Here is a 26,330-nt window from a genome sequence, read left to right as displayed (position 1 = left end):
GGAGAAAAATGCCCCGTCCGTCCGCCCTGAGACACCCGGTATAATCCGGTCACCGGTTTTTGCTAGCTAACTTGGGCATAATGTTGTGCCTTGAGTATTAGCCCAGCTTTTTATTATTACTGAGTTATAACCGTTGATTATGTGCATGTTATTGAAAAGGAACTAAGTCGGTTAATTTATTTTAATGATAGAACCATCAGAGCCGCTAAACTTGACAGCCACGCGAGGGAATTCGCAGAAAGTGAGACTGCAGTGGCTACAGCCAGAAGTGAAAAACGGCAAGTTAGACGGGTACGTCTACAGCTGGAAAGTGGACGGAGATTCTTTGGCAGAAAACAATTCCTCAGAAACGAAAAATCTGTCAGCAGTGATTGAAAACCTCGAAGTATACACCCAGTATTCGTTTTCCGTCTTTGCTTACAATCAACAGGGCGAAGTGCGTTACAATGGCACTGAAACTTCAGTATCCGCTATTACCACAGCTGCAGGTTGGTTTCCTCTTTTTACGTATTTTAAAAGAATTCGCAAACTAGAGCCAGAAATGTATAAATCCATTTAATGGAGAGACCAATATGGGAAGTGTTGCTGTGCTTCAAATGCCTGTTTGCTTTAAATTCAAGTTGCGGCTTTAGGTTATCTGAAAGTAGAATCTTAGCCAGACCTGCAATTACTGACATTATTAACGGGGGTTCTTCTATCCCTCGTCTCTATTTTTCGTGAGGATTTACTGTCTCGCGGGGGAGTAAAAAAGGGGATGAAAGTTAGGACATTATATAAAGGATAACAGAATATAACATGTCGGCTCTGTTAAGCTACTACCCGAGGCGCGTCCAAAACACTATACTAAAAACTTTCATGTAGTGCATAGGACGATTTTTTCAATAGTATATATGAAGATTTAATTCCCATACTCAAAGTAGAACCCAGGACCTGATAAAAAATGAGTGCACTCAGGGGCGTAGGAACGTTCTGGAAGTTGGAGGGGGCAAAGAGAAACGAAAAGGGGTCTGGAGAATGGTTTTTAATTTTTAATGGAGTGTAGATTCTCCGGATGCATGTGTACTTTTTAGTACTATGTAAATTGGCGGAAAAATATTGAAATCTAAACACAGTTGAGATTCTATAAACTGTATTTGCTTTAAAAATGATAATTTGAGCCTTTTGAAGATTTCAACTGATCAAAATGTTGGAGGGGGCAATAACATTAGTTGCCCCTCCCAGCCAAATTCTAGGGAGGGGCATTGCCCCCCCTGCCCCTCCCGGTTCCTACGCCCCTGAGTGCACTGTAAATTGTTATGTCTTACATCAGTCATGGGTTTTTCAATTTACCTACAATTGTATATCTTAAAGGGGAACCGAGTATCGTGTAATAATGTTTACAACGTCATTTAGTACCATAATATGTAGCGTTTTGTCTCCACCTCTATTATGTTGGGCTATAAACCACAGCCGAATTACGTTTCTTCCGCTATACAATTGAATATAACTCCCAGGTCGATCGCTTATCTTTCAGTAGTAGGAGACTAAAACTTAGCACTTTTATTTCCAAGATGGCCGCCAAGATGGCCACCAAAACAACCCCCCACCCCCCCAAAAATATTTTCAAAAACAAAAATTTTTGTCCTTGGAAAAATCGAAAATATTTTTGTTTTCAATTTCACCTTGAAGATAATCTTTGACCTCGACGCTCGAACACTGTCAACAACCACTAAGCCTCGGTCTATCAAATCAACAAGTTTGGTCACGATCGGACAAGGTCGACCTGAGATATCGGCGGTAATATGTGACCCCACCAAATACTTATGTTAATTTACTTCTGATATCGTTTTTTCGTTTTTTTCGTTTTTTCGCCGTTTAAAATGCTAATTAGTTATTTGCGAGATGGGGAAACGAATTCGCGACCTTCGCTTTATACCCTTGGCAACTTTTGGCCACAGCCAATCACGTGATATCCTACTTACCCCTGTTGAAATTAAACTTTATTTACTTTTTGGAAATAAATAAATAAACAATCAATACATAGTTTGCATCCCTACGTCATCAATGACGCAGTTCCAAGTATAGATATAAGAACCAAGAATAAATATTTAATTTGAGCTAGAATGAACTATGCCGCCATTTTGCCGGTGTAGATTTCTTAGTAAAACGGGAGGGTTAACAGTTTCAATCGTCTGTTTGCGGATTTTAATTATTTTCAAATGATTAAGAAATTAGTTTCACGTTAAAAATGGTTATCTGCCTGGTTAAAAATTGTTCGAGTAGTTCAATTACCAAGGGAGAGCGAAAATTGTTTATTCGATAGCGAAGGTAATTGTAAAAAGGATGACCGCAAAGGCCTAACTTTGATAAGCTTTGTCAACTTCTTTTTGTAGATATTTCTGTCGTAATTTTATATTTTATTTAAATAACCCGGCCTTAGAATCTTATCTGACTTTGTTTAGGACCCATTTAAAATTTGAAAGCATAAATCTAATACGTTTTGTCGCTTTGACGAGATTACCAACAAAATGGCTACCTATTTAGTAGCTACGCGCGAAATGGTTTGAATTTTTGATCGCCCTTCCAGTTTCCTTGGAGACCATAGGCCCCTCCCTTCGGTGCAAACTATGTATACACATTTTAAAACAAATTACAATGGGGCTGGTCAATATCCGCCCGAGATATAGCCCCTTATGTATAACCCCGGTCGAAATAAAATACAATTTAACTTACCCTGTCGAAATAAAATACACATTTTAAAACAAATTACAATGGGGCTGGTCAATATCCGCCCAATAACTTATGTTTTACCCCTGTTGAAATGAAACTTTATTTACTTTTGGAGATAAATAAATAATACAATAACGACATAATAAACAATCAATACATATTTTAAAAACACAACAAATTACAATGAATAAAAGCGGTATTTATTTAAGTAATTGTTTATTTTTATTTAAATAATAGGCTTATTCACTTTCAATTATTTAAACATTTTGCAATTTTTATTAAACTATTAGTTATTTAAATAAATATTGAAATATAGCCGAGCTTATTTTATTCATGGATTAATCTACTGCCGAGCACTAACTTTTGCAACTCGAAAGGCTATAATTTTACACAAATGGATGGCTGGTTAATTTTTAATAGTAAAATAATATATTCTAAAGTTGGAAAAACATTTTTAAGTTACATAATCAATAAGAATTCCAAAAACCATTTATTGAAAATAAATAAAAAATAATAATAATTAAATTAAAAATAGCAACATTGTAAATAGAATTTTCTCTGACTATACACAGTAAACGAACGGGTGTTTAACGGTGGCTAAATTAAAACAACATTAAGTTTAATAATTTGAATTATTTTCAAAATTAAACATTACTTACTTTGATTTATAAGTTTATTTTTCTGCTGAACAGCGTTACCAGAAACACGCAAAGCCATCGTACAAGACACGGTATATGAAATTCGGCCGGATTGCGAGCTATAACTGGTTCAACATTCTAAAACTGATTTTATAACCACACCCTAATTATCGTCATGCGTAGAATTTATCAACTCATTACAACCTTGTAAAACTAGTTTGGATTTTTCAACAATTTTCTAACAAACGATAAAATTATAAACGCAGATCACGTTTCACAAGGAAACATTCAACAGAGCCAGTGAGAAGAAAAAACTGGTTTTTACAAACAACCGCTAGATATTAATAAAATATCAATTAATAAATCCTCTAATTTGAAAAAAATTGTAAATAAAAATGAATGGTTTTAGAAACAAAGCTTATTGACAATTTACTTTTTGAAGATAATTGTTTATATTACTTAACAACTATTAATAATAATAGTAATAATAATAATACTTCTTTCGCAAAAGACTAAATGTATTGGCTACCAGGATATTGCAATAAATAAGATAAAAAAATTTACACCAATAAAATTATTTTTTAAACAATTGCAAATTAAATTATAAAATTAATAAGCATTTTAAAAATAAGACAATCTCAAAATATGTACAAACTAGCCTATTTAATTAAGAGATAATTAGTAATATGAAAAAAATTAAAGGTTGTAAAAATAGAACATTAAAAAAATTATAAATATTATAAGGATACAATTAAATATATTTATATTTACCTTAATCCGTAGAAGATATTTCTTTACTACGAAATTAGGTATCAGGTTTGAAATTCGGGCTAAAACTTGTAATTGTTAATTAGTATAATTAAATAAATATAATGATAAATATTAACTAACAAATTATTTGATATTATGATGTTGTAATGTGTTTACGTTGTTAAAAGAGCGGTTTTTATGCTGAATTTCCCTACACATTTGAACAACAGCATCATTGCTAATAATGGAATGGATTTGGTTTTGAATATAAAAATGTTTTTAAATTTAATTGTTTTCTTAATTTTACATTAACTGTGGAATTCAAAATAGAAATATTAATTGCAGAAGCATGTTCCTTAAAAAAGAGGATATTTAAATCTATTTTTTTAATTTTAAACCTTAATTAACGTGTCATTATTAATTCTGTTTAATTCGCAATGCGCTTCTGATTTGATCTGTCTGTTTTAAAATTTAAATATTCAGTTTTTCATGTTTGCAGATTGAATTTCGTCAAATAAAATTAAAAAAATACTGGTAGAGATAAAAATATTAAATTAAAATTGATAAAAAGTAAATTAAATCTTATAAAGAATCTGGAGACTTTAGTTGATTGAAGAGTAGGTTGGTTTCTTCGTAGTACACCTCTGACAGGTGGCTCAAAAGTTCTTCCTCTTCTAGCAAAACGTATTCAATTAATATTTCACACATGTTTTCAATATTAATATAAAATTACTCTTTCGTGTTTATAATTTCAATTCTTAAATTACACAACTTAACAATAAAGAACCGATATCATATTAGTGTTCTTTTCGGAAATGTGGTACTGTAGAACTCAGGATTAAACTTTTTAAAGGCTTAGACTACACTACAGTAAAACCCAAAATTTATTAATAGGGCGTGAATCACCAGATATTATCTATCACACAGATAACACTTCTATTTTTTCGAGTTAAAAGTATAAGAAATAAAAGGTAATTGCCATGGTACATACATACGTCTTATTTTATTTATTATTTATTTATTTATGGTTATTTACTGTTTATTGCTTTGAAAAGCAAGTTTTCTAAAACCACCTCAATTTGTCAACCATTGGATAAAATATTTATTTGAACCGTGTTGTATTTAATAACATTTTTACATAATTTCACCGCTAGGTTTAATTATGGATTCATATTGTACCCGATTAATGTTTTTATTGCATTTATCAGAATTACGTTAACATAACATGAAATATTTGACTTGATTTCATATTGTCTCGGATATATTTTAGAATAAAATGTTTTAATTTTTATTAATTTTGTGTAAAACATTATGGATTCATATTTTACCCGATTAATGTTTTATTGCATTTATAACATGAAATATTTGACTTTATTCCATATTGTCTTCACGCGTACGGATATTTTTTTAGTATAACAAATTTGTATTTGTATTATTTTTGTTTAAAACATTTGCAGTTAAGGATATAAAAACAGATATAATTGGATTGAAAATATTGCAAGATAGTTGGAAGAGAGCAGAAAACTAGAAAGCGTGTTTACAAAAGGTTCTTTTAAACGTAACTTAGTACATTAATTAAGTATTTTTAAATATTTGAATATCGGAATTGTATTTTGTTGCATTAAAAGTAGAGTTTAGATGTTTTTCTAGTATTTTTCTATGTATTTGGATATCTGAAATATATTTTAACCGATTTAAAGTAGAGTTAAGACATTTTTGTAATATTTTCTATGTATTTGCGTATTGGAAAAGTATTTTAACGTATTAAACGCCAAATTTAGGTGTTTTTGTAATATTGTTCCACCTATATTTGCGCATTGAAATATATTCTAACGTGATGAACGTAGAGCATTTTCCGACCTTTATTTACACATTGGAAAGTTAATTTATCGTATTAAAGTTGATTAAAGAGTTTTTATAGTATCTTTCTGACTATATTTGTGTGTAAAAATTTAATTTTACCGTATTTAAAATATAGATAAGTGGTTTTTGTCTTATTTTTATAACTATATTTACATATTAAACATTTTTTTAATTTTAATTTTCCTATTTACAACACTATCTTTAATATATAAGTTTATTCCTAAATTTATAAGCTTGTTACAATTGACATATCATTTTCGACTAATCTTACAAAAATTCTTTAAGAAATAATATTTGTAATAGGAAAATCGTGGATGTTAAATTACTTGAAATACCGTAAGCCTATGTAGTATTTTTCTACCTATATTGGCATTTCGGAAATATATTTTAACGTATTGAATGTAGAGTATAGAGATTGTTGCAGTATTTTTATTCCTACGTGACTACACCAGAAACGTCAATGTTATTCTCCTTATTAATCAAGCCGACACTGAACATATGTTTTACACTTTGTTCTACGACGTTTTAACATAAACCATTTCAATACATTCTTAACTTATTCCATACGCTATTTAAAACACATGAGATAAAGATAACGAGGAAACAAGTTGACTCTCAACAAATATGTTTTACTCTACGGGAAGGATGTTGTAAGATTAAATTCATAATGGTTAATGTGAAGTATTTTTCTACCTTTTTTGGTATTTCTTTATCTATATATGTGTATCGGAAATGTGTTTTAAAGAATCGAACGTAGAGTAAAGAGTTTTTTTTAGTATTTTCTGTCTATATTTGCGTATCGGAGTTGTGTTATGTAGAAGAAGAAGGAATTTTTATATTATTATTCTACCTATTAACATATCGGAAATTTATTTTATCAAATTTAAAAAGGGATTTTAGTAGTATTTTTCTATTTATATTTTAATATTTGAAATGTATTTTAAAGTATTAAAAGCAGAATAAAGTTCCATAAGAATTAATCTTTCTCGCAAGTCTTACCCATCATACATACATCATCTAATGTGGAATTTATGTTTAACAAATGGATGAATTCGTGTTTACAAAAGGTTCTTTTAAACGTAACTTAGTGCATTAATTAAGTATTTTTTTAAATTTGAATATCAGAGTTTTTTTTATTTTAAAGTGTAATACCTAGAAGGATGTAAGACAATTTTTCCGAAAAAATAATAACAATTTTACAAGTATATTTAATTTCAGCTTCCGAGTTGAAAATTATCTTATAACTGTATTATTCATTTTGAATTTTTGTTTAAAAACAAAATTTGGAAAAAAGTTATGTTATCAATTTTATTCAAATAAGCAACACTCGTTAGTTGTAAACTAGATTAAGTGTTAAAAACTAAAACCCAAAATTTGTTAGTAAACCATGATTTCCAAAAATTTACATATCAACCTCACAGAATGCTAAGCTTATCAGACAGTAAAGAGAGTCATAAAATCGATTGATTTAAAAGTTATTATAAATCCTACAAAATAAAGGTGTTTCGGATAGTTAAATTGTTCTCTTGGTAATTTGTATGATCGCTTACATGTATCGACTCCATTTTTTAAATTTCAATTAATTTAGTTTTTCATGATATTTATTATAAAGAAAAAATATCCAAAATAATGCAATAAAACCTTTAAATAATATTTTACCTCCGCTAATCTCGTAATGAGATTTTATCAAACCGCAAAATCTTCGTCACGAAATTTAAAAAAATATATAAAATATTAAGAAATGAAACATCTACATTTTAAGCAAAAAAATAAAATGTTATATCTATCTTCGGGGCAAACGTTTCTAATATTACGCAAACATTTAAAAAATTTCTTGTGGTTTCGGGCTACTATTTTTTGCATTGTAACACATTTTTCGTATACAGTACCTGTTTATTTATTTGATCTGTTTTAAAATACTAATTGTCTGATTATTATAGGACAAGAAATTTAACACTTATACGAAAATATTAGTATAATTTCTACTAAATCATGTTTAGATGGATTATGAATTAACCGTTTGAATAATACGTATAAGAATTAATCGTTATCGAGATGATTAGGGTTATTTCAAACTTTAAATACTTTAATTCGTAAAATATTTTAAACGTAACAAGGAAAGACTAAGCGACATTTACCCCGGAGAAAACAAAGCGCATTCTAGCCAAGGGCTGTACTATTAAGGAAACGTAATTGACTTCTTGTCATTTTTACCTGAGAGTAAGAGTGATGAAAATGGAGCCAATCAAGCCTTTGGTAATACTGTGAGGTTAGTGGGTGGCCGATTCTGTCCACCTTGGTACTAGGCGATTATTAATGTATTATTTTTATGGTCCGTTATTCAACGTTAACATTTAACTCCTATACGCTTAAATAGGATTTATTGACCGTCGTCTTGATTGTTGGCTACTGTTATAATTACTACAATGATTACGATATGTTTTATTTATTCCGAGAGATTGATTTGACATACACTTTACAGCGATAAGTTATTAATGCTTTAAATTTTATTAAAAATGGTGTCCTAGGTAAAATATTTCTAAGTCAAAAACACCCTTAGATAAATGGTCAAAGTTTAAATATTTTATTTAATTTAAAAATATAAACAGATTTGACATATTATATATTACATAGAGTTGAAATCTTTGAAAGATGATATAATTATTTTTAGTGTTTTTTAATGAAAATTATAATAAAATATCGCATTAAGAAACATTTTCATAGAGTAGGTTTTTAATGGAATATGCAATTATCAATATAAAACTATCATTTGATATTATAGGTTTATGTTGTTGCAAATGTGATTATTAAATTTTATTCCACGTGAAATCATTTTTTAGTTATTACAACTACTTTAACACTAACACAACTTTGATTATTTTAAATAATGTTTGGAATATAGACTATTTTCTAAATCTTCCAGGTTTTACTTGTTTTATTAAAAATCTATTGCTTTTAGTCCCAGTTTAATAATATTTTTGTAAATAATATTTTTTCACATACAACGAGACAACCCGAGGTGGTTCTCACTGATTTTGTTCAAAGTTGGGGAATAAAGTACGAAATGTAACACGAAAACAATAAAGGGAAAATTACGCTAGGCTTCCGTTTTGTTATGGAAACCAAAAAATGCTTCTGACAACTTAAAAGAAAAGTTCAACGTAAAATAACATGGGAAAATAACAATGTTTAATTATCTGACCGATTAAAAAAATCCTATTTATTTGGAAAGAAATCTTGTTTCGTTTTGCAAATAAGCGCATATTAATGTATCTCTTTGTGTGATAAATTCGATATTATCATTGTTATTAAAAATTATGTCAAATTCATATTAAACGAGTAAATTTCAATACATTTGGGCAAATTAAAATAATATTGAGTAACTTCTTATATTATTGAATTAACTTAAATTTTTTTTACTTGAATTCGTATTAAATTGTGAAATTTAGAATACATTTAGGTAAATTCTTGTATCTTGGCTAAATATAAAAAATATTTTGTATATTTGATTAATATTGAATAAATTCAAATAATACTTGGTCGATTCAAATATTCTAGTTAACATTTAAACAGTTTTGAGTAAATTCCAATAGTATTGTGTCAATTGATATAAAGATAAGTAAATAAAAAGTTGATTATATTTATATTTTTATTAGATTCTAATTATATTTGGGTTATTTTAATTTTTTTATTTGTATATTCGAATAATATTGTGTGAATTACAATAATATTAGAACAATTCAAATATTGTTTTTTTATATTTTGATTAAAATCCCATAAAATTGTGTTAATCGATATAATGATAGGAAGCGTCTCCGATAAGACGTCATTTTCTAAAACTATAAACGTTCTTGAACTTTTCATTTAAGTTGTCAGAAGCATTTTTTTTGGTTTCCATAACAAAACGGAAGCCTAGCGTAATTTTCCCTTTATTGTTTTCGTGTTACATTTCGGACTTTATTCCCCAACATTGAAGAAAATCAGTGAGAAACACCTCGGGTTGTCTCGTTGTATGTGAAAAAATATTATTTACAAAAATATTATTAAACTGGGACTAAAAGCAATAGATTTTTAATAAAACAAGTAAAACCTGGAAGATTTATAAAACAATCTATATTCCAAACATTATTTAAAATAATCAAAGTTGTGTTAGTGTTAAAGTAGTTGTAATAACTAAAAAATTATTTCACGTGGAATAAAATTTAATAATCACATTTGCAACAACATAACCTATAATATCAAATTGATAGTTTTATATTGATAATTGCATATTCCATTAAAAACTCACTCTATGAAAATGTTTCTTAATGCGATATTTTATTATAATTTTCATTAAAAAACACTAAAAATAATTATATCATCTTTCAAAGATTTCAACTCTATGTAATATATAATATGTCAAATCTGTTTATATTTTTAAATTAAATAAAATATTTAAACTTTGACCATTTATCTAAGGGTGTTTTTGACTTAGAAATATTTTACCTAGGACACCATTTTTAATAAAATTTAAAGCATTAATAACTTATCGCTGTAAAGTGTATGTCAAATCAATCTCTCGGAATAAATAAAACATATCGTAATCATTGTAGTAATTATAACAGTAGCCAACAATCAAGACGACGGTCAATAAATCCTATTTAAGCGTATAGGAGTTAAATGTTAACGTTGAATAACGGACCATAAAAATAATACATTAATAATCGCCTAGTACCAAGGTGGACAGAATCGGCCACCCACTAACCTCACAGTATTACCAAAGGCTTGATTGGCTCCATTTTCATCACTCTTACTCTCAGGTAAAAATGACAAGAAGTCAATTACGTTTCCTTAATAGTACAGCCCTTGGCTAGAATGCGCTTTGTTTTCTCCGGGGTAAATGTCGCTTAGTCTTTCCTTGTTACGTTTAAAATATTTTACGAATTAAAGTATTTAAAGTTTGAAATAACCCTAATCATCTCGATAACGATTAATTCTTATACGTATTATTCAAACGGTTAATTCATAATCCATCTAAACATGATTTAGTAGAAATTATACTAATATTTTCGTATAAGTGTTAAATTTCTTGTCCTATAATAATCAGACAATTAGTATTTTAAAACAGATCAAATAAATAAACAGGTACTGTATACGAAAAATGTGTTACAATGCAAAAAATAGTAGCCCGAAACCACAAGAAATTTTTTAAATGTTTGCGTAATATTAGAAACGTTTGCCCCGAAGATAGATATAACATTTTATTTTTTTGCTTAAAATGTAGATGTTTCATTTCTTAATATTTTATATATTTTTTTAAATTTCGTGACGAAGATTTTGCGGTTTGATAAAATCTCATTACGAGATTAGCGGAGGTAAAATATTATTTAAAGGTTTTATTGCATTATTTTGGATATTTTTTCTTTATAATAAATATCATGAAAAACTAAATTAATTGAAATTTAAAAAATGGAGTCGATACATGTAAGCGATCATACAAATTACCAAGAGAACAATTTAACTATCCGAAACACCTTTATTTTGTAGGATTTATAATAACTTTTAAATCAATCGATTTTATGACTCTCTTTACTGTCTGATAAGCTTAGCATTCTGTGAGGTTGATATGTAAATTTTTGGAAATCATGGTTTACTAACAAATTTTGGGTTTTAGTTTTTAACACTTAATCTAGTTTACAACTAACGAGTGTTGCTTATTTGAATAAAATTGATAACATAACTTTTTTCCAAATTTTGTTTTTAAACAAAAATTCAAAATGAATAATACAGTTATAAGATAATTTTCAACTCGGAAGCTGAAATTAAATATACTTGTAAAATTGTTATTATTTTTTCGGAAAAATTGTCTTACATCCTTCTAGGTATTACACTTTAAAATAAAAAAAACTCTGATATTCAAATTTAAAAAAATACTTAATTAATGCACTAAGTTACGTTTAAAAGAACCTTTTGTAAACACGAATTCATCCATTTGTTAAACATAAATTCCACATTAGATGATGTATGTATGATGGGTAAGACTTGTGAGAAAGATTAATTCTTATGGAACTTTATTCTGCTTTTAATACTTTAAAATACATTTCAAATATTAAAATATAAATAGAAAAATACTACTAAAATCCCTTTTTAAATTTGATAAAATAAATTTCCGATATGTTAATAGGTAGAATAATAATATAAAAATTCCTTCTTCTTCTACATAACACAACTCCGATACGCAAATATAGACAGAAAATACTAAAAAAAACTCTTTACTCTACGTTCGATTCTTTAAAACACATTTCCGATACACATATATAGATAAAGAAATACCAAAAAAGGTAGAAAAATACTTCACATTAACCATTATGAATTTAATCTTACAACATCCTTCCCGTAGAGTAAAACATATTTGTTGAGAGTCAACTTGTTTCCTCGTTATCTTTATCTCATGTGTTTTAAATAGCGTATGGAATAAGTTAAGAATGTATTGAAATGGTTTATGTTAAAACGTCGTAGAACAAAGTGTAAAACATATGTTCAGTGTCGGCTTGATTAATAAGGAGAATAACATTGACGTTTCTGGTGTAGTCACGTAGGAAGAAAAATACTGCAACAATCTCTATACTCTACATTCAATACGTTAAAATATATTTCCGAAATGCCAATATAGGTAGAAAAATACTACATAGGCTTACGGTATTTCAAGTAATTTAACATCCACGATTTTCCTATTACAAATATTATTTCTTAAAGAATTTTTGTAAGATTAGTCGAAAATGATATGTCAATTGTAACAAGCTTATAAATTTAGGAATAAACTTATATATTAAAGATAGTGTTGTAAATAGGAAAATTAAAATTAAAAAAATGTTTAATATGTAAATATAGTTATAAAAATAAGACAAAAACCACTTATCTATATTTTAAATACGGTAAAATTAAATTTTTACACACAAATATAGTCAGAAAGATACTATAAAAACTCTTTAATCAACTTTAATACGATAAATTAACTTTCCAATGTGTAAATAAAGGTCGGAAAATGCTCTACGTTCATCACGTTAGAATATATTTCAATGCGCAAATATAGGTGGAACAATATTACAAAAACACCTAAATTTGGCGTTTAATACGTTAAAATACTTTTCCAATACGCAAATACATAGAAAATATTACAAAAATGTCTTAACTCTACTTTAAATCGGTTAAAATATATTTCAGATATCCAAATACATAGAAAAATACTAGAAAAACATCTAAACTCTACTTTTAATGCAACAAAATACAATTCCGATATTCAAATATTTAAAAATACTTAATTAATGTACTAAGTTACGTTTAAAAGAACCTTTTGTAAACACGCTTTCTAGTTTTCTGCTCTCTTCCAACTATCTTGCAATATTTTCAATCCAATTATATCTGTTTTTATATCCTTAACTGCAAATGTTTTAAACAAAAATAATACAAATACAAATTTGTTATACTAAAAAAATATCCGTACGCGTGAAGACAATATGGAATAAAGTCAAATATTTCATGTTATAAATGCAATAAAACATTAATCGGGTAAAATATGAATCCATAATGTTTTACACAAAATTAATAAAAATTAAAACATTTTATTCTAAAATATATCCGAGACAATATGAAATCAAGTCAAATATTTCATGTTATGTTAACGTAATTCTGATAAATGCAATAAAAACATTAATCGGGTACAATATGAATCCATAATTAAACCTAGCGGTGAAATTATGTAAAAATGTTATTAAATACAACACGGTTCAAATAAATATTTTATCCAATGGTTGACAAATTGAGGTGGTTTTAGAAAACTTGCTTTTCAAAGCAATAAACAGTAAATAACCATAAATAAATAAATAATAAATAAAATAAGACGTATGTATGTACCATGGCAATTACCTTTTATTTCTTATACTTTTAACTCGAAAAAATAGAAGTGTTATCTGTGTGATAGATAATATCTGGTGATTCACGCCCTATTAATAAATTTTGGGTTTTACTGTAGTGTAGTCTAAGCCTTTAAAAAGTTTAATCCTGAGTTCTACAGTACCACATTTCCGAAAAGAACACTAATATGATATCGGTTCTTTATTGTTAAGTTGTGTAATTTAAGAATTGAAATTATAAACACGAAAGAGTAATTTTATATTAATATTGAAAACATGTGTGAAATATTAATTGAATACGTTTTGCTAGAAGAGGAAGAACTTTTGAGCCACCTGTCAGAGGTGTACTACGAAGAAACCAACCTACTCTTCAATCAACTAAAGTCTCCAGATTCTTTATAAGATTTAATTTACTTTTTATCAATTTTAATTTAATATTTTTATCTCTACCAGTATTTTTTTAATTTTATTTGACGAAATTCAATCTGCAAACATGAAAAACTGAATATTTAAATTTTAAAACAGACAGATCAAATCAGAAGCGCATTGTGAATTAAACACAATTAATAATGACACGTTAATTAAGGTTTAAAATTAAAAAAATAGATTTAAATATCCTCTTTTTTAAGGAACATGCTTCTGCAATTAATATTTCTATTTTGAATTCCACAGTTAATGTAAAATTAAGAAAACAATTAAATTTAAAAACATTTTTATATTCAAAACCAAATCCATTCCATTATTGGCAATGATGCTGTTGTTCAAATGTGTAGGGAAATTCAGCATAAAAACCGCCCTTTTAACAACGTAAACACATTACAACAGCATAATATCAAATAATTTGTTAGTTAATATTTATCATTATATTTATTTAATTATACTAGTTAACAATTACAAGTTTTAGCCCGAATTTCAAACCTGATACCTAATTTCGTAGTAAAGAAATATCTTCTACGGATTAAGGTAAATATAAATATATTTAATTGTATCCTTATAATATTTATAATTTTTTTAATGTTCTATTTTTACAACCTTTAATTTTTTCATATTACTAATTATCTCTTAATTAAATAGGCTATTTTGTACATATTTTGAGAGTGTTTTGTTAATCTTTATTGTTTATATTATTTAATTTGCAATTGTTTAAAAAATAATTTTATTGGTGTAATTTTTTTATCTTATTTATTTCAATATCCGGGTAGCCAATACATTTAGTGTTTGGCGAAAGAAGTATTATTATTATTATTACTATTATTATCAATAGTTGTTAAGTATTATAAACGATTGTATCTTCAAAAAGTAAATTGTCAATAAGCTTTGTTTTTAAAAACATTCATTTTTATTTACAATTTTTTTCAAATTAGAGGATTTATAAATTGATATTTTATTAATATCTAGCGGTTGTTTGTAAAAACCAGTTTTTTCTTCTCACTGGCTCTGTTGAATGTTTCCTTGTGAAACGTGATCTGCGTTTATAATTTTATCGTTTGTTAGAAAATTGTTGAAAAATCCAAACTAGTTTTAGAAGGCTGTAATTGTAGTTGATAACATTTACACGTAAATATAATTAAGGGGTGGGTATCAAATTACTTCTACAAGGTTACAATGTTGAACCAGTTATATCCTAGAGGTAGTTTTTTATTTATGAATTTAAAGATATAGCTCGCAATCCGGCAGAATTTCATAGACCGTGTTTCTGGTAACGTGTTTCAGCAGAAAGTTAAAATTATCAATCAATGTAAGTAATGTTTAATTTTGAAAATAATTCAAATTAATAAACTTAATTTAGTTTTAATATAGTCACCAATAATCGGCCGTTCGTTCACTGTGTATAGTCAGAGAAAATTCTATTTACAATGTTGTTATTTTTAATTTAAAAAAGTTAATTATTTTTTATTTATTTAAAATAAATGGTTTTGGAATTCTTATTGATTATGTAATTTAAAATGTTTTTCCAACTTTAGAATATATTATTTTACTATTAAAAATTAACCAGACATCCCTTTGGGTAAAATTATAGTCTTTCGAGTTGCAAAAGTTAGTGCTCGGCAGTCGATTAATCCATGAATAAAATAAGCTCGGCTATATTTCAATATTTATTTAAATAACCAATAGTTTAATAAAAATTGCAAAATGTTTATATAATTGAAAGTTAATAAGCCAATTATTTAAATAAATACCACTTTTATTCAAATAAAAGCTTTGTTGCGTAAAATTATAAATAAGTTAAAATGATATTTTTTTCCCATCTTTTTTTAAAATAAATCGGAAAATTTGTGGATAATGAATAAACAATTGCGAACACTAGTAAAAGTATCAATAAAAACAACATTGTATCTTCAAAAATGTAAGAATTATTTTTATATTGGTAAAGTAATACGTTTTATTGTAGGTGGATAACATTATACTTTTGAATGGCTAAAAAAAAATGAATTTTTTCATAATACATTAGCGACTATATCTCTGGCGGATATCGCCCGATTAAGTTCATTGTAATGTTTTTAAAATGTTTGTTGATTGTTTATGTAATTAATTTATTATTTTAAAATAATTGTTTTTCGGATTTTTTATTTGATTATATTATTTTAGAATGTATTGGAGTACTATTGAAAACCAATTTCCCTGATAAAATTACACCTTTGTATTGCAAATGTTAAAAACAATGTATCTCCAAAAGTAAATACATTTTATTTTATTTATTATAAACAAAATTGGCTATATCTCGGGCGGATATTGACCAGCCCCATTGTAATTTGTTGTGTTTTTAAAATATGTATTGATTGTTTATTATTTATTTATCTTCCAAAGTAAATAAAGTTTCATTTCAACAGGGGTAAAACATAAGTTATTGGGCGGATATTGACCAATCAGACCTATTGCAATTTGTTTTAAAATGTGTATACATAGTTTGCACCGAAGGGAGGGGCCTATGGTCTCCAAGGAAACTGGGAGGGCGATCAAAAATTCAAACCATTTCGCGCGTAGCTACTAAATAGGTAGCCATTTTGTTGGTAATCTCGTCAAAGCGACAAAACTAATTAGATTTATGCTTTAAAATTTTAAATGGGCCCTAAACAAAGTCAGATAAGATTCTAAGGCCGGGTTATTTAAATAAAATATCAAATTACGACAGAAATATCTACGAAAAGAAGTTGACAAAGCTTATCAAAGTTAGGCCTTTGCGGTCATCCTTTTTACAATTACCTTCGCTATCGAATAAAATAAACAATTTTCGCTCTCCCTTGGTAATTGAACTACTCGAACAATTTTTAACCAGGCAGATAACCATTTTAACGTGAAACTAATTTCTTAATCATTTGAAAATAATTAAAATCCGCAAACAGACGATTGAAACTGTTAACCCTCCCGTTTTACTAAGAAATCTACACCGGCAAAATGGCGGCATAGTTCATTCTAGCTCAAATTAAATATTTATTCTTGGTTCTTATATCTATACTTGGAACTGCGTCATTGATGACGTAGGGATGCAAACTATGTATTGATTGTTTATTTATTTATTTCCAAAAAGTAAATAAAGTTTAATTTTCAACAGGGGTAAGTTGGATATTACGTGATTGGGTGTGGCCAAAAGTTGCCAAGGCTATAAAGCGAAGGTTTCCCCATCTCGCCAATAACTAATTAGCATTTTAAACGGCTAAAAAACAAAAAAACGAAAAAAACGATATCAAAAGTAATTTAACATAATCATTTGGTGGGGTCACATATTACCGCCGATATCTCGGTTCGACCTTGTCCGATCGTGACCAAACCTGTTGGGGTGATAGACCGAGGCTTAGTGGTTGTGGACAGGTGTCAGGCGTCGAGGTCAAGGATCATCTTCAAGGTGAAATTTGAGATTGAAATTAAAATATTATGTTGATTTTTTTCCAAGGACAAAAATTTTTGTTTTTGGAAATATTTTGGGGGTGTCTTGGGGGGGGGGGTGTTTTGGTGGCCATCTTGGAAATAAAAGCGCTAAGTTTTAGTCTCCTACTACTTCTTTCACTATTTGGGATAGCGATAGCTGCGGTCTAAGGGTACTAAATTTAGTTTTAATAATAAGGAATGCCAACATTTAATTTGAACAATAGCCCTGCCGCCACATTTTTTCCACTTTATAGTTCCACCTTACCAAAGTTCTTATTAAGGGTAACTTAATGGTGCAAAAATTATTAGCCGCAAATAATTAATTATAAAGATATACTAATTTTAAACATGTTCTTGCCCTGTCGAAAATCAGCCTTTCCTTATTTGTTGGGAAACAGCTGCACGGCTATTCGACCCTAACAACCCACAGATTTACGACGACGAGGAAACAGGGAATTCATCATCTTCGTTCAACATTCCGTTTTTAAAGATTTCGCTTGTCTTTTTCTTCTGTAAACTTCAATCAAACAAATTTCGTTAGTTATTAATGCAAAACATTATTTTTCGGCAATTAATACTTAATGAGATATAGTTAATGGGGTTTATATATGCACCCATGATGATTATACAAAACGGGGCGGGGGGGGCACCCGTCCGGCCCCCAGCGCTTGAACGAAGCCATTTTTAATTAACTTTTTAAATAGTGATTTGCGGGGAATAATTTTTGCACCATTGGAAACTCACAATTCAATAAACACAATACAATAAAGAAAAACTAAAACACCATAAGCGGCTCCCGTACCTTACAGGCCAATTACTAACGCGCACACCAAACGGTTTTCTCGAAAGCCGTACACTCGTGAAACCACTTGATGCCGCGAACGGCTCTTCCAAGCGATGACCGAGTTAACGTAAAACGTTGCGAGGTTTTTAGTTAGTCTCGTCTTCGGCTTCGTACCAAAAATTATATCTCTTTTTGGGATCAAACACCCGAGTTTTGTCCATGGTGCTTATCCGTCTTAATTAGCAAATCGGCTTTAATTGTTCGCTTTGGAGTTTGCCCAAGTGGCGTCGCTAGGGTGTTTTGGGCGGCGCTTGAGCCACCAGAAATTTCCAAAAATTGCGTCCTAAAATTCAGAATTTTTCCCATTCACTTGGCGAAAAGTTTCTTCAAACTTAAAAAATGGGCATAAAAAATTTCTTTTTTCCTAGTCGGCCTCAATGTTTTAACTTTACAAACCTCTTTTGCCCCCCTCTCCCCTCCCCCATATCATTCAATGGGACGCCCCTGACAAGTGCTTATGGCTTAAGCGCCTCCAGTTTGGAGATCCTGGTGACGCTACTGCAATAGGTAGAGGGGAAATGCCCCTAGCACCATGTGTGCCGAAAGAGCACGTGTTCCAAGAAACGCGCTATTGGTAATGCATTGCGAAGCTTCAAACTAAAAATTTAGATTTTAAAACCCAATTACGGTCATGGGAGCGAAGATGGAAAGACTGAGAGACGCGATATCTGCTTACAAACTCAAAAACGTAAAATGCACAAAAGAAAGAATATTTCGAAGTAAAGTGGCAATCCTTATTTTCTAGAAGGAATGTTAATGTTAAAGAAAAACTGAAATAAACGCGGGAGATCAAAGAAGGAAGATGGCATTTACGATGGGCTCGACTTTTACTCGATGGAAATTTTTAACAGAAAGGGTAAAATGACGGCAGATACCATGACTACAGCGGTAAAAGACAAGAGGAGGGCGTAGTAGAGAGATCGGACCCATTCGTCCCTTCTCAGAACGGTCCCTTCGACAAAGCGGAAGAATAAAGCGGCCGACAATATGGGGCCAATTACTACACCTAGCGACCAGCGCGGGCTTCGCGAGAGGACCCCACACGCGGAACCACGTTCCAAACTAAAAATAAATTAATTTTTCAACAAAACTTAACTACCAGATGCGAAATAATGTATAAGGCTACTATAGAATTAAATATGTATTGGCTAAGTCTAAAATAGGGCGTTACAACTAAATGATATTATGCTTATTAAAATAATACTAACTACTGGTTTTAATACACTAATTAAAAAGACGAAGACAACGATATTAAAAAGTGCACAAGAAAAGAAATAACGTGTTCAAAACTAGTCGTATATTTATTTGTTTTAAATAAACTTTTCTTGTGCACTTTTCAATATCGTTGTCTTCGTCTTTTTAAATAGTGAAATTATGCTACTTATCAGACCACCCACAGTGTCATATTTATGGATATTGTTACTTATGATCAGCACCGTAAGCAGGATTTGATTTCAGGGGGGTCACGCAATGGAAACAAATAAAAAAATGTACATACAACCATACGTTTCAGGGCGGGCACGGCCTGACCGCCCCCCCCTGGTTACGGCCCTGGTTATGATTGTACGTTAAACACTCTGCCCACGACTTCATAGTGTGTATTAATGTTAAAATGAATTTAAATAACGATAAGGAGAAAGGACCCCGCACATCATCTATGGGAAAATGGCTTTCCGCCAATTTTTATGACATTTGGATATGTGATCCGCCTGATCATGCTGAACAAAAGTGTCAAGAAGCCCAAAGTCGCCAAATCAATATCTTGGCCGCTACTGACCCTCAAAGATCGAAATAACCATAGTAATTTTCTATTGTTTTTCCAATTAACTTTATGTCAGAAGCGTATGATTTGAAGTATGTAAGCTCATATAGTAGCAACGATATTGATGTTATTGTACTCTGCTTGCTATAGTCAGTTGAAGGCTAAGAAAGACAAAATATATAGTACAATCGGCGCAAGGATGCATCAGATCGTTTCCGGTCATTCCACCACGCGAAATTTGAATTTGGCCATTTTACGGTCAAATCCGAATTTTGCTCTTTTCGTCGTCTTTTAGCGCCAATCTTTATTTTTTAATTTCATAATTGTCGTGGCGAGCAAATTTAAAAGATAAGGCAATCCTATCATTCTTAAATTTAAAATAGTATGTATAATTATTTAATTTTGTAATTTATTTCTTCTTCTTACCAGTTAAATCGGCATTTTCTTTTAAAACAGTTACCATGCTTTCTTGGGGGTAACGTTGTCTTAATGAGCCATAGACGTTTAAAATAATGTTTTTATCTTTACTTGTTAACAATAAACCTTGATAGTACTATCGTACAGCTTATCAGCTTCTTTGTCATTTGGCTAAGATCAATGTGTAGTATCTTTTCGAATTTCTCTTCTCCAAAAATCAGTGGAGTAACAATTTTTTTCCCCGGAATCTCATATTCGCACGGTTTAATTAGAACCGTTGTTAGTTTTTCTAAAGTTATTTTAAATGCATGATAAGACTTGCCGAGGTTCCACGTAGTTTAAAGGGACCCTTTTGGAAATCAGCTATGAGCTGAAGAGGATGTCCATTCTTAGAAGAAACCTTAATTATTATTATTAATTATAATCTTATAGCAGCAATTGTAGTAAAAGAATATTCTAATAGATATCAATGTTTAAAAAAGCAAGCGGTTTACTATGACGCGTTTTTTCAAATTAATACCAAATGCTATTTGCTTTGTTATTCCAGACGACGATTATTAAACTCATCTAAAAGATTTATTATTGACATGTACAATTTGACAACATATTGTCTACTTTCGGTTGGAATTAGCCAGTTGAGCTATCTCTTTTTGAAATTTCTTAATGAAATATAATTTTTCCTTGATCTAACCCAAACCTCATACTTGTGGTACGAACAATCAAATATTCGTTCAAAGAATATCAAAAATATCTCGCAGTAGTTTTAAAATAGCATGTGCTATTCTCATTTATTTCAGTTATTGTTCCGTTTCTTTTATATTCGTCACCTTTCTCATTGTTTTGACCGTTTGGTCTCACTATCGAGCGTCAACGCGGGACCAATTGGTGGATCTGGTAACTCTAGGCCATTTCGTCGCTATGTTAGCGATGGGTCTCTTGTTGGACGATTGACCTTTTTGGTCGTGGGTCGTAATTTTGGCCATATTGCCGCTTTGCTGACATTCGACGCTCGCCCATTTGGTAGGTCACTATAAGCTCGCCCATTTGGTCGCTCATTCGAAGCTCACCGATTTGATCACTCATTCGAAGCTCGCCCATTTGATCACTCATTATAAGCACACCCATTTGGTCGCTCTTACGACGCTCACCCATTTGGTCGCTCATTCGAAGCTCGCCGATTTGATCACTCATTCGAAGCTCGCCCATTTGATCACTCATTATAAGCTAACCCATTTGGTCCCTCTTACGACGTTCACCCATTTGGTCGCTCATTCGAAGCTCGCCGATTTGATCACTCATTCGAAGCTTGTAATAATTTAACAGACCCGGGTCGAACCGAAGGGGAGAGCTAATAAATTAATAGTTACCGCCGACTGAAAAACGATAACCTTATCGCAGCTTATATTTTCGGAATAATTAAAATTGAATTAAGTCGGATTTGAATACAAAATCGTTTAATAATAGTAATGAAAAAAAAAGGATTATAAACACTTGAGTTTGAGAAGGGTTTACATACAAAATCTTAATATTTTCCCAGAGCAAAGAACAAGCGCGGTTGTTGCTCGCATCGAATTTTAAACCTCAACTGACGAAAAAGATCCTCGTTTCGTCCCTCCAAATTTCCCCACAAAAAAAACCCTGGTTTCCGAGAATTGGGAAACCGAGCGTCTTCCTGCACTTTCTTGGCCCTGACGACATTCCAAAACTAGCTGACCACTGAGATTTGAATTCTCTCTCAACGGCCGCTCGTCAATGTCCCAACACGGATTTACAAATTTTCCCCGAAATTCACACAATGGCTCTTCGCGCCAGCAAGGATGGCGCCAGCCCAAAAATCCCCAAAGCTTTCCGTTTTCCATTTCAAAAACAAAATATAGTAAAAGCCCGAAAATAGCCAATTCCATAAAAAATACACTGAAATATACGCGCAGAACAGAAATGTCACAAACGAGAACCCGAACATTGAAAAAACGCGCAAATACAAAATTGTTATAACAAAATTACACAAAAAATCTCTCATAAGCACAGGTTAGAATTTCTAACGCAATTTAGAAATTCAACTGAACACAATTTAAAATCAAGTTAACAAAAAAGGAACAGATAATTTCAAAACCCATTTTTCAACATCCTCCCGCCCCTTGACGAAGGTCAAAAAAAATCCAAAAAAAAACAAACCAACAGTTACAAAATGACGATTAATTATACTCTAAATGGTATAATAATTGCACCGGGCGTCTAAGCTGGGTGCCGTTTGAAAGTTTTATCATGCATGAACGGACTATGTCGTCTCGGCCTCTAACACAATCAACAATAGTTCCCATTTTCCACATTAATCGTGGCATTTTTTCGTCTTTAATCAAAACTACGTTTCCCACTTTGAGTTCAGGGGTTGGATTACACTTTGTACTGTGATGTGTCGATCTGAGTTCTAACATATAGTCTTTGCGCCAACGAGTCCAAAATTGTTCTAGAATGCTCTGTCTAGCGTTTGGCACATCCATTTTTGCAAATATTTGTGAAGGCAGCACTGTTAACCTCTGACCGACCAAAAAATGAGCGGGGGTCAGAGGCACGGGCTCAGCAGTGTCGTGGTAGACGTAAGTAAGCGGTCGCGAGTTTATGGCCGCTTCAACTTCCGCGAGTAACGTCCATATTTCTTCGATTGTGAGACTTGCCCTGCCCATCACTCTCCTGAGAGAGGCCTTTATACTGCGCACTAACCTCTCCCAGAAGCCTCCCCACCAACTAGCGCGGTCAGCAATATAACGCCAGACGATGCGTTTTGCGCTGAAATAATCTTGCACCTCCGGACACTTAATATTTTTCCAAAGTTCAACGAGATCCGCGTCCGCGCGTTTAAATGTTTTTGCGTTGTCGCTGTAAATCACGTGAACGTTTCCGCGTCGCGATATGAATCGACGAAAGGACATCAAAAACTTGTCAGTTGTCAAATCCGATACCACTTCCAGGTGGACCGCTCTGGTCACTGCGCATGTGAAAAGTGTAATATAGCACTTGCTCCCTTCTTTAGTGTAGATAGGACCCGCGAAATCGACCGCGGATACTTCAAATGGTGGAGACGATGTCGTTCTAGACGAGGGCAGGGGAGCCATTACCGCTTGCGAAGGCTTAGCTCTGAATATCTTGCATCTGGCGCATTGATGAATTATCTTTTTAATGACTTGTCGCGCTCTCGGAATCCAAAAATGTTCTCTGATTTCTACCAGCGTGTCGTTTATTCCCGCGTGTAGAAGGCGCTCGTGGTGGTATTTCGCCAGCATCTCGGATAGGCGATGATTTGGATCCAACACCCACGGATGGCGTTCTCTATAGGTAAAGTTACTACATCCCAGACGACCTCCAACCCTCAAAAGACCGTCATCGAGTTTAGGGTTCAGTGTGAGTAGCTTCGAATCCTTAGATATTGGTTTGTTGTTCTCGAGATTCTTTATGTCCTCGGAGTACGATTCTCGTTGTGCGCGAGCTACCCAATATTTTTCCGCTTCAAACATGTCTTCAGAAGTCAACGGCCCATTTTTCCTAATTTTCCTTCTCATGTTTGTCCACGCTCGAAGTACCAAGGCGGTTATCCGATACAGCCGATTCAGGGAACTGTAGTTTTCTAGTTTCATCAGTATTGTCGTTGGAATATTTGTCGCCGTTATCATCTGGGCAACCTTGACCGGTCGTCTCTCTTGTTGAATCGTTTCAAGGTCCAAATCTTCTTCCTTTATCCTGAATCTTGCGGGTTCTTGTCCAGACTTTCTCAACCAGTGTGGACCGTGGAACCATAGCTCGTTATTCGTCAATTCCTTCAGGTTTTTCCCGCGCGTCGGGAAGTCAGCCGGATTCTCCTTTCCGGGGCAGTGGTTCCAACAATCAGATCCGGTCAGCGTTTGAATCTCCCTGACACGGTTTGCAATGAACGGTTTGTTCTCGTTTACTGGGCGTCTGATCCAATATAGAGTGATAGATGAGTCGGTCCACATCTTTACTGCAGCTGGTTTGAAAGAAAATATTTTCAGAAGATGCGTCACTAGTCTCGCTCCGAGGACCGCCCCCATCAGCTCTAATCTGGGTAAGGTCAAAGTCTGTCTTGGCTTTGTATCTTCTTTTGTTTCTTCTTGTTTCGGTGCGACGCGCGCCTTTGATACGACGAACGATGTCCTAAGTTCGCCTTTGTCGTCCGAGTAACGCAGATATACGACTGCCGCGTATCCTCGAGTCGAGGCGTCCACGAAACAATGTAGCTCAACTCCGCTCCTACTGATGTCTGACCATCCAATGAAATAGTATCGTGGGAATTCTATGGAATTTATTTCTGGTAGCTCGTTGCACCATTTGGTGAAAGATTTCTTGACGTCCTCGGGAAGGGTTTCGTCCCAAGACTTTTTCTTCTTCCAGGGAATTTGGAATAGGAATTTGCCCCTTATTGAAAATGGTGTGAGAAACCCCAAGGGGTCGAAAATAGACGCTACGACCTTAATCACCCAACGTTTCGAGTCTAGCTTTTTCAATGCAGCTTCGTTCACCGCGCTTCCGTCTATAGACAGCTTGTCCCGCTCTTCAACCCACGAAAGGCCTAGTACTTTGCAAGGATCTGTTGATTCCTTTTCGCTGCCAGTAGCTCCGGAGGTTTCCAAATTTTCTTTGACTGTTGCGCTGTTACTCCTCCATTTCCTGAGATACATGCTCGCATCTCCGAGAATCTTTGACGTTTCTTTGGCCAACGTTACAGCTTCTTTCTCTCCATGTTCGTTAGCTACCATGTCGTCCACGTAGAGTTTCTTTTCTAAGGTCTCGACTGCGTTTGGATAATCGCTCTTGTAGTCTTTAACATGAAATTTGATCGTAGCTGACAGGAGAAAAGGCGAAGAGTTTAGGCCAAAGGGCACCCGAGTCTCTCTGTAGGTTGTGAGTCCCTCCTCGTACGGATTGGAAATGTTCTTAACCCAAAAGAACCGTAAGGCGTCCCTGTCTTTGTCCGCGATTTCGATCTGCTGGAAAGCCTTTTCCACGTCGGCTGTCAGCGCTATGCTCTTCTCTCGAAATTGTACTAGGACGGTGAAAAGTTCCGGCAATAAATTTGGCCCTTGCTCCAAACAGTCATTTAAAGATGGCGCGTTTTTTGAGTGTGACGAAGCGTCATAAACGATACGCAGCTTGGTGGTTTCGCGTCCCTCTCGAATGACTGGTCTGTGTGGGATGTAGTAGACAGGTCCCTCTGTTACGCTGGGTTCTTGGACCTCTTCGACTATTCCCGATTGAATTTGCTCTTGGATCACCTGGTTATAGGCTTGGAAAACTGGTGGATTGGCCTTCAATTTTTCTAGCAGGTTTTTTGTTTGCTTGTGTGCTACTTCGAAATTATCGCTCAGTTTGTGTTTATTTCGGTTCCACGGTAATTCTACCTGGTAGCGTCCGTTCCTCTTCTCGATTGTTCTTTCGAAGTTTTTTATAGTTTCGTTGTTTTCGCTCGTTAAAGCGTCTGCGCCGTCTACGATCCCTAGCGCCTCCAGGTCCCAGAATTTGCTTAGTTGGTTGGTGATTTGCTCGTCCTCGGTTACTCCGATGTGTAGAGCGGCTAC

The 26,330-nt window shown here is 32.2% G+C and overlaps 1 protein-coding gene across 1 annotated transcript in view; it reads left to right on the top strand.

Moving 5' to 3' along the window:
* The window catches only part of LOC149959026 (protein sidekick-1-like), a 70,524-nt gene that overhangs the window by 17,126 nt on the left and 27,068 nt on the right, over window positions 1-26,330 (top strand). The window contains exon 5 of the mRNA XM_090165125.1: window positions 192-488. Coding sequence (XP_090021251.1) covers window positions 192-488 — 297 coding nt within the window. The remainder of the gene's footprint in view (window positions 1-191; window positions 489-26,330) is intronic.

This window comes from Leiobunum rupestre, chromosome 2, assembly GCF_980474605.1.
Source record: "Leiobunum rupestre chromosome 2, qqLeiRupe1.1.hap1, whole genome shotgun sequence".
Lineage (NCBI taxonomy): Eukaryota > Metazoa > Arthropoda > Arachnida > Opiliones > Sclerosomatidae > Leiobunum > Leiobunum rupestre.
The sequence above is the reverse complement of the archived record's forward strand: the minus strand, read 5'-3'. Positions and strand labels throughout refer to the sequence as shown.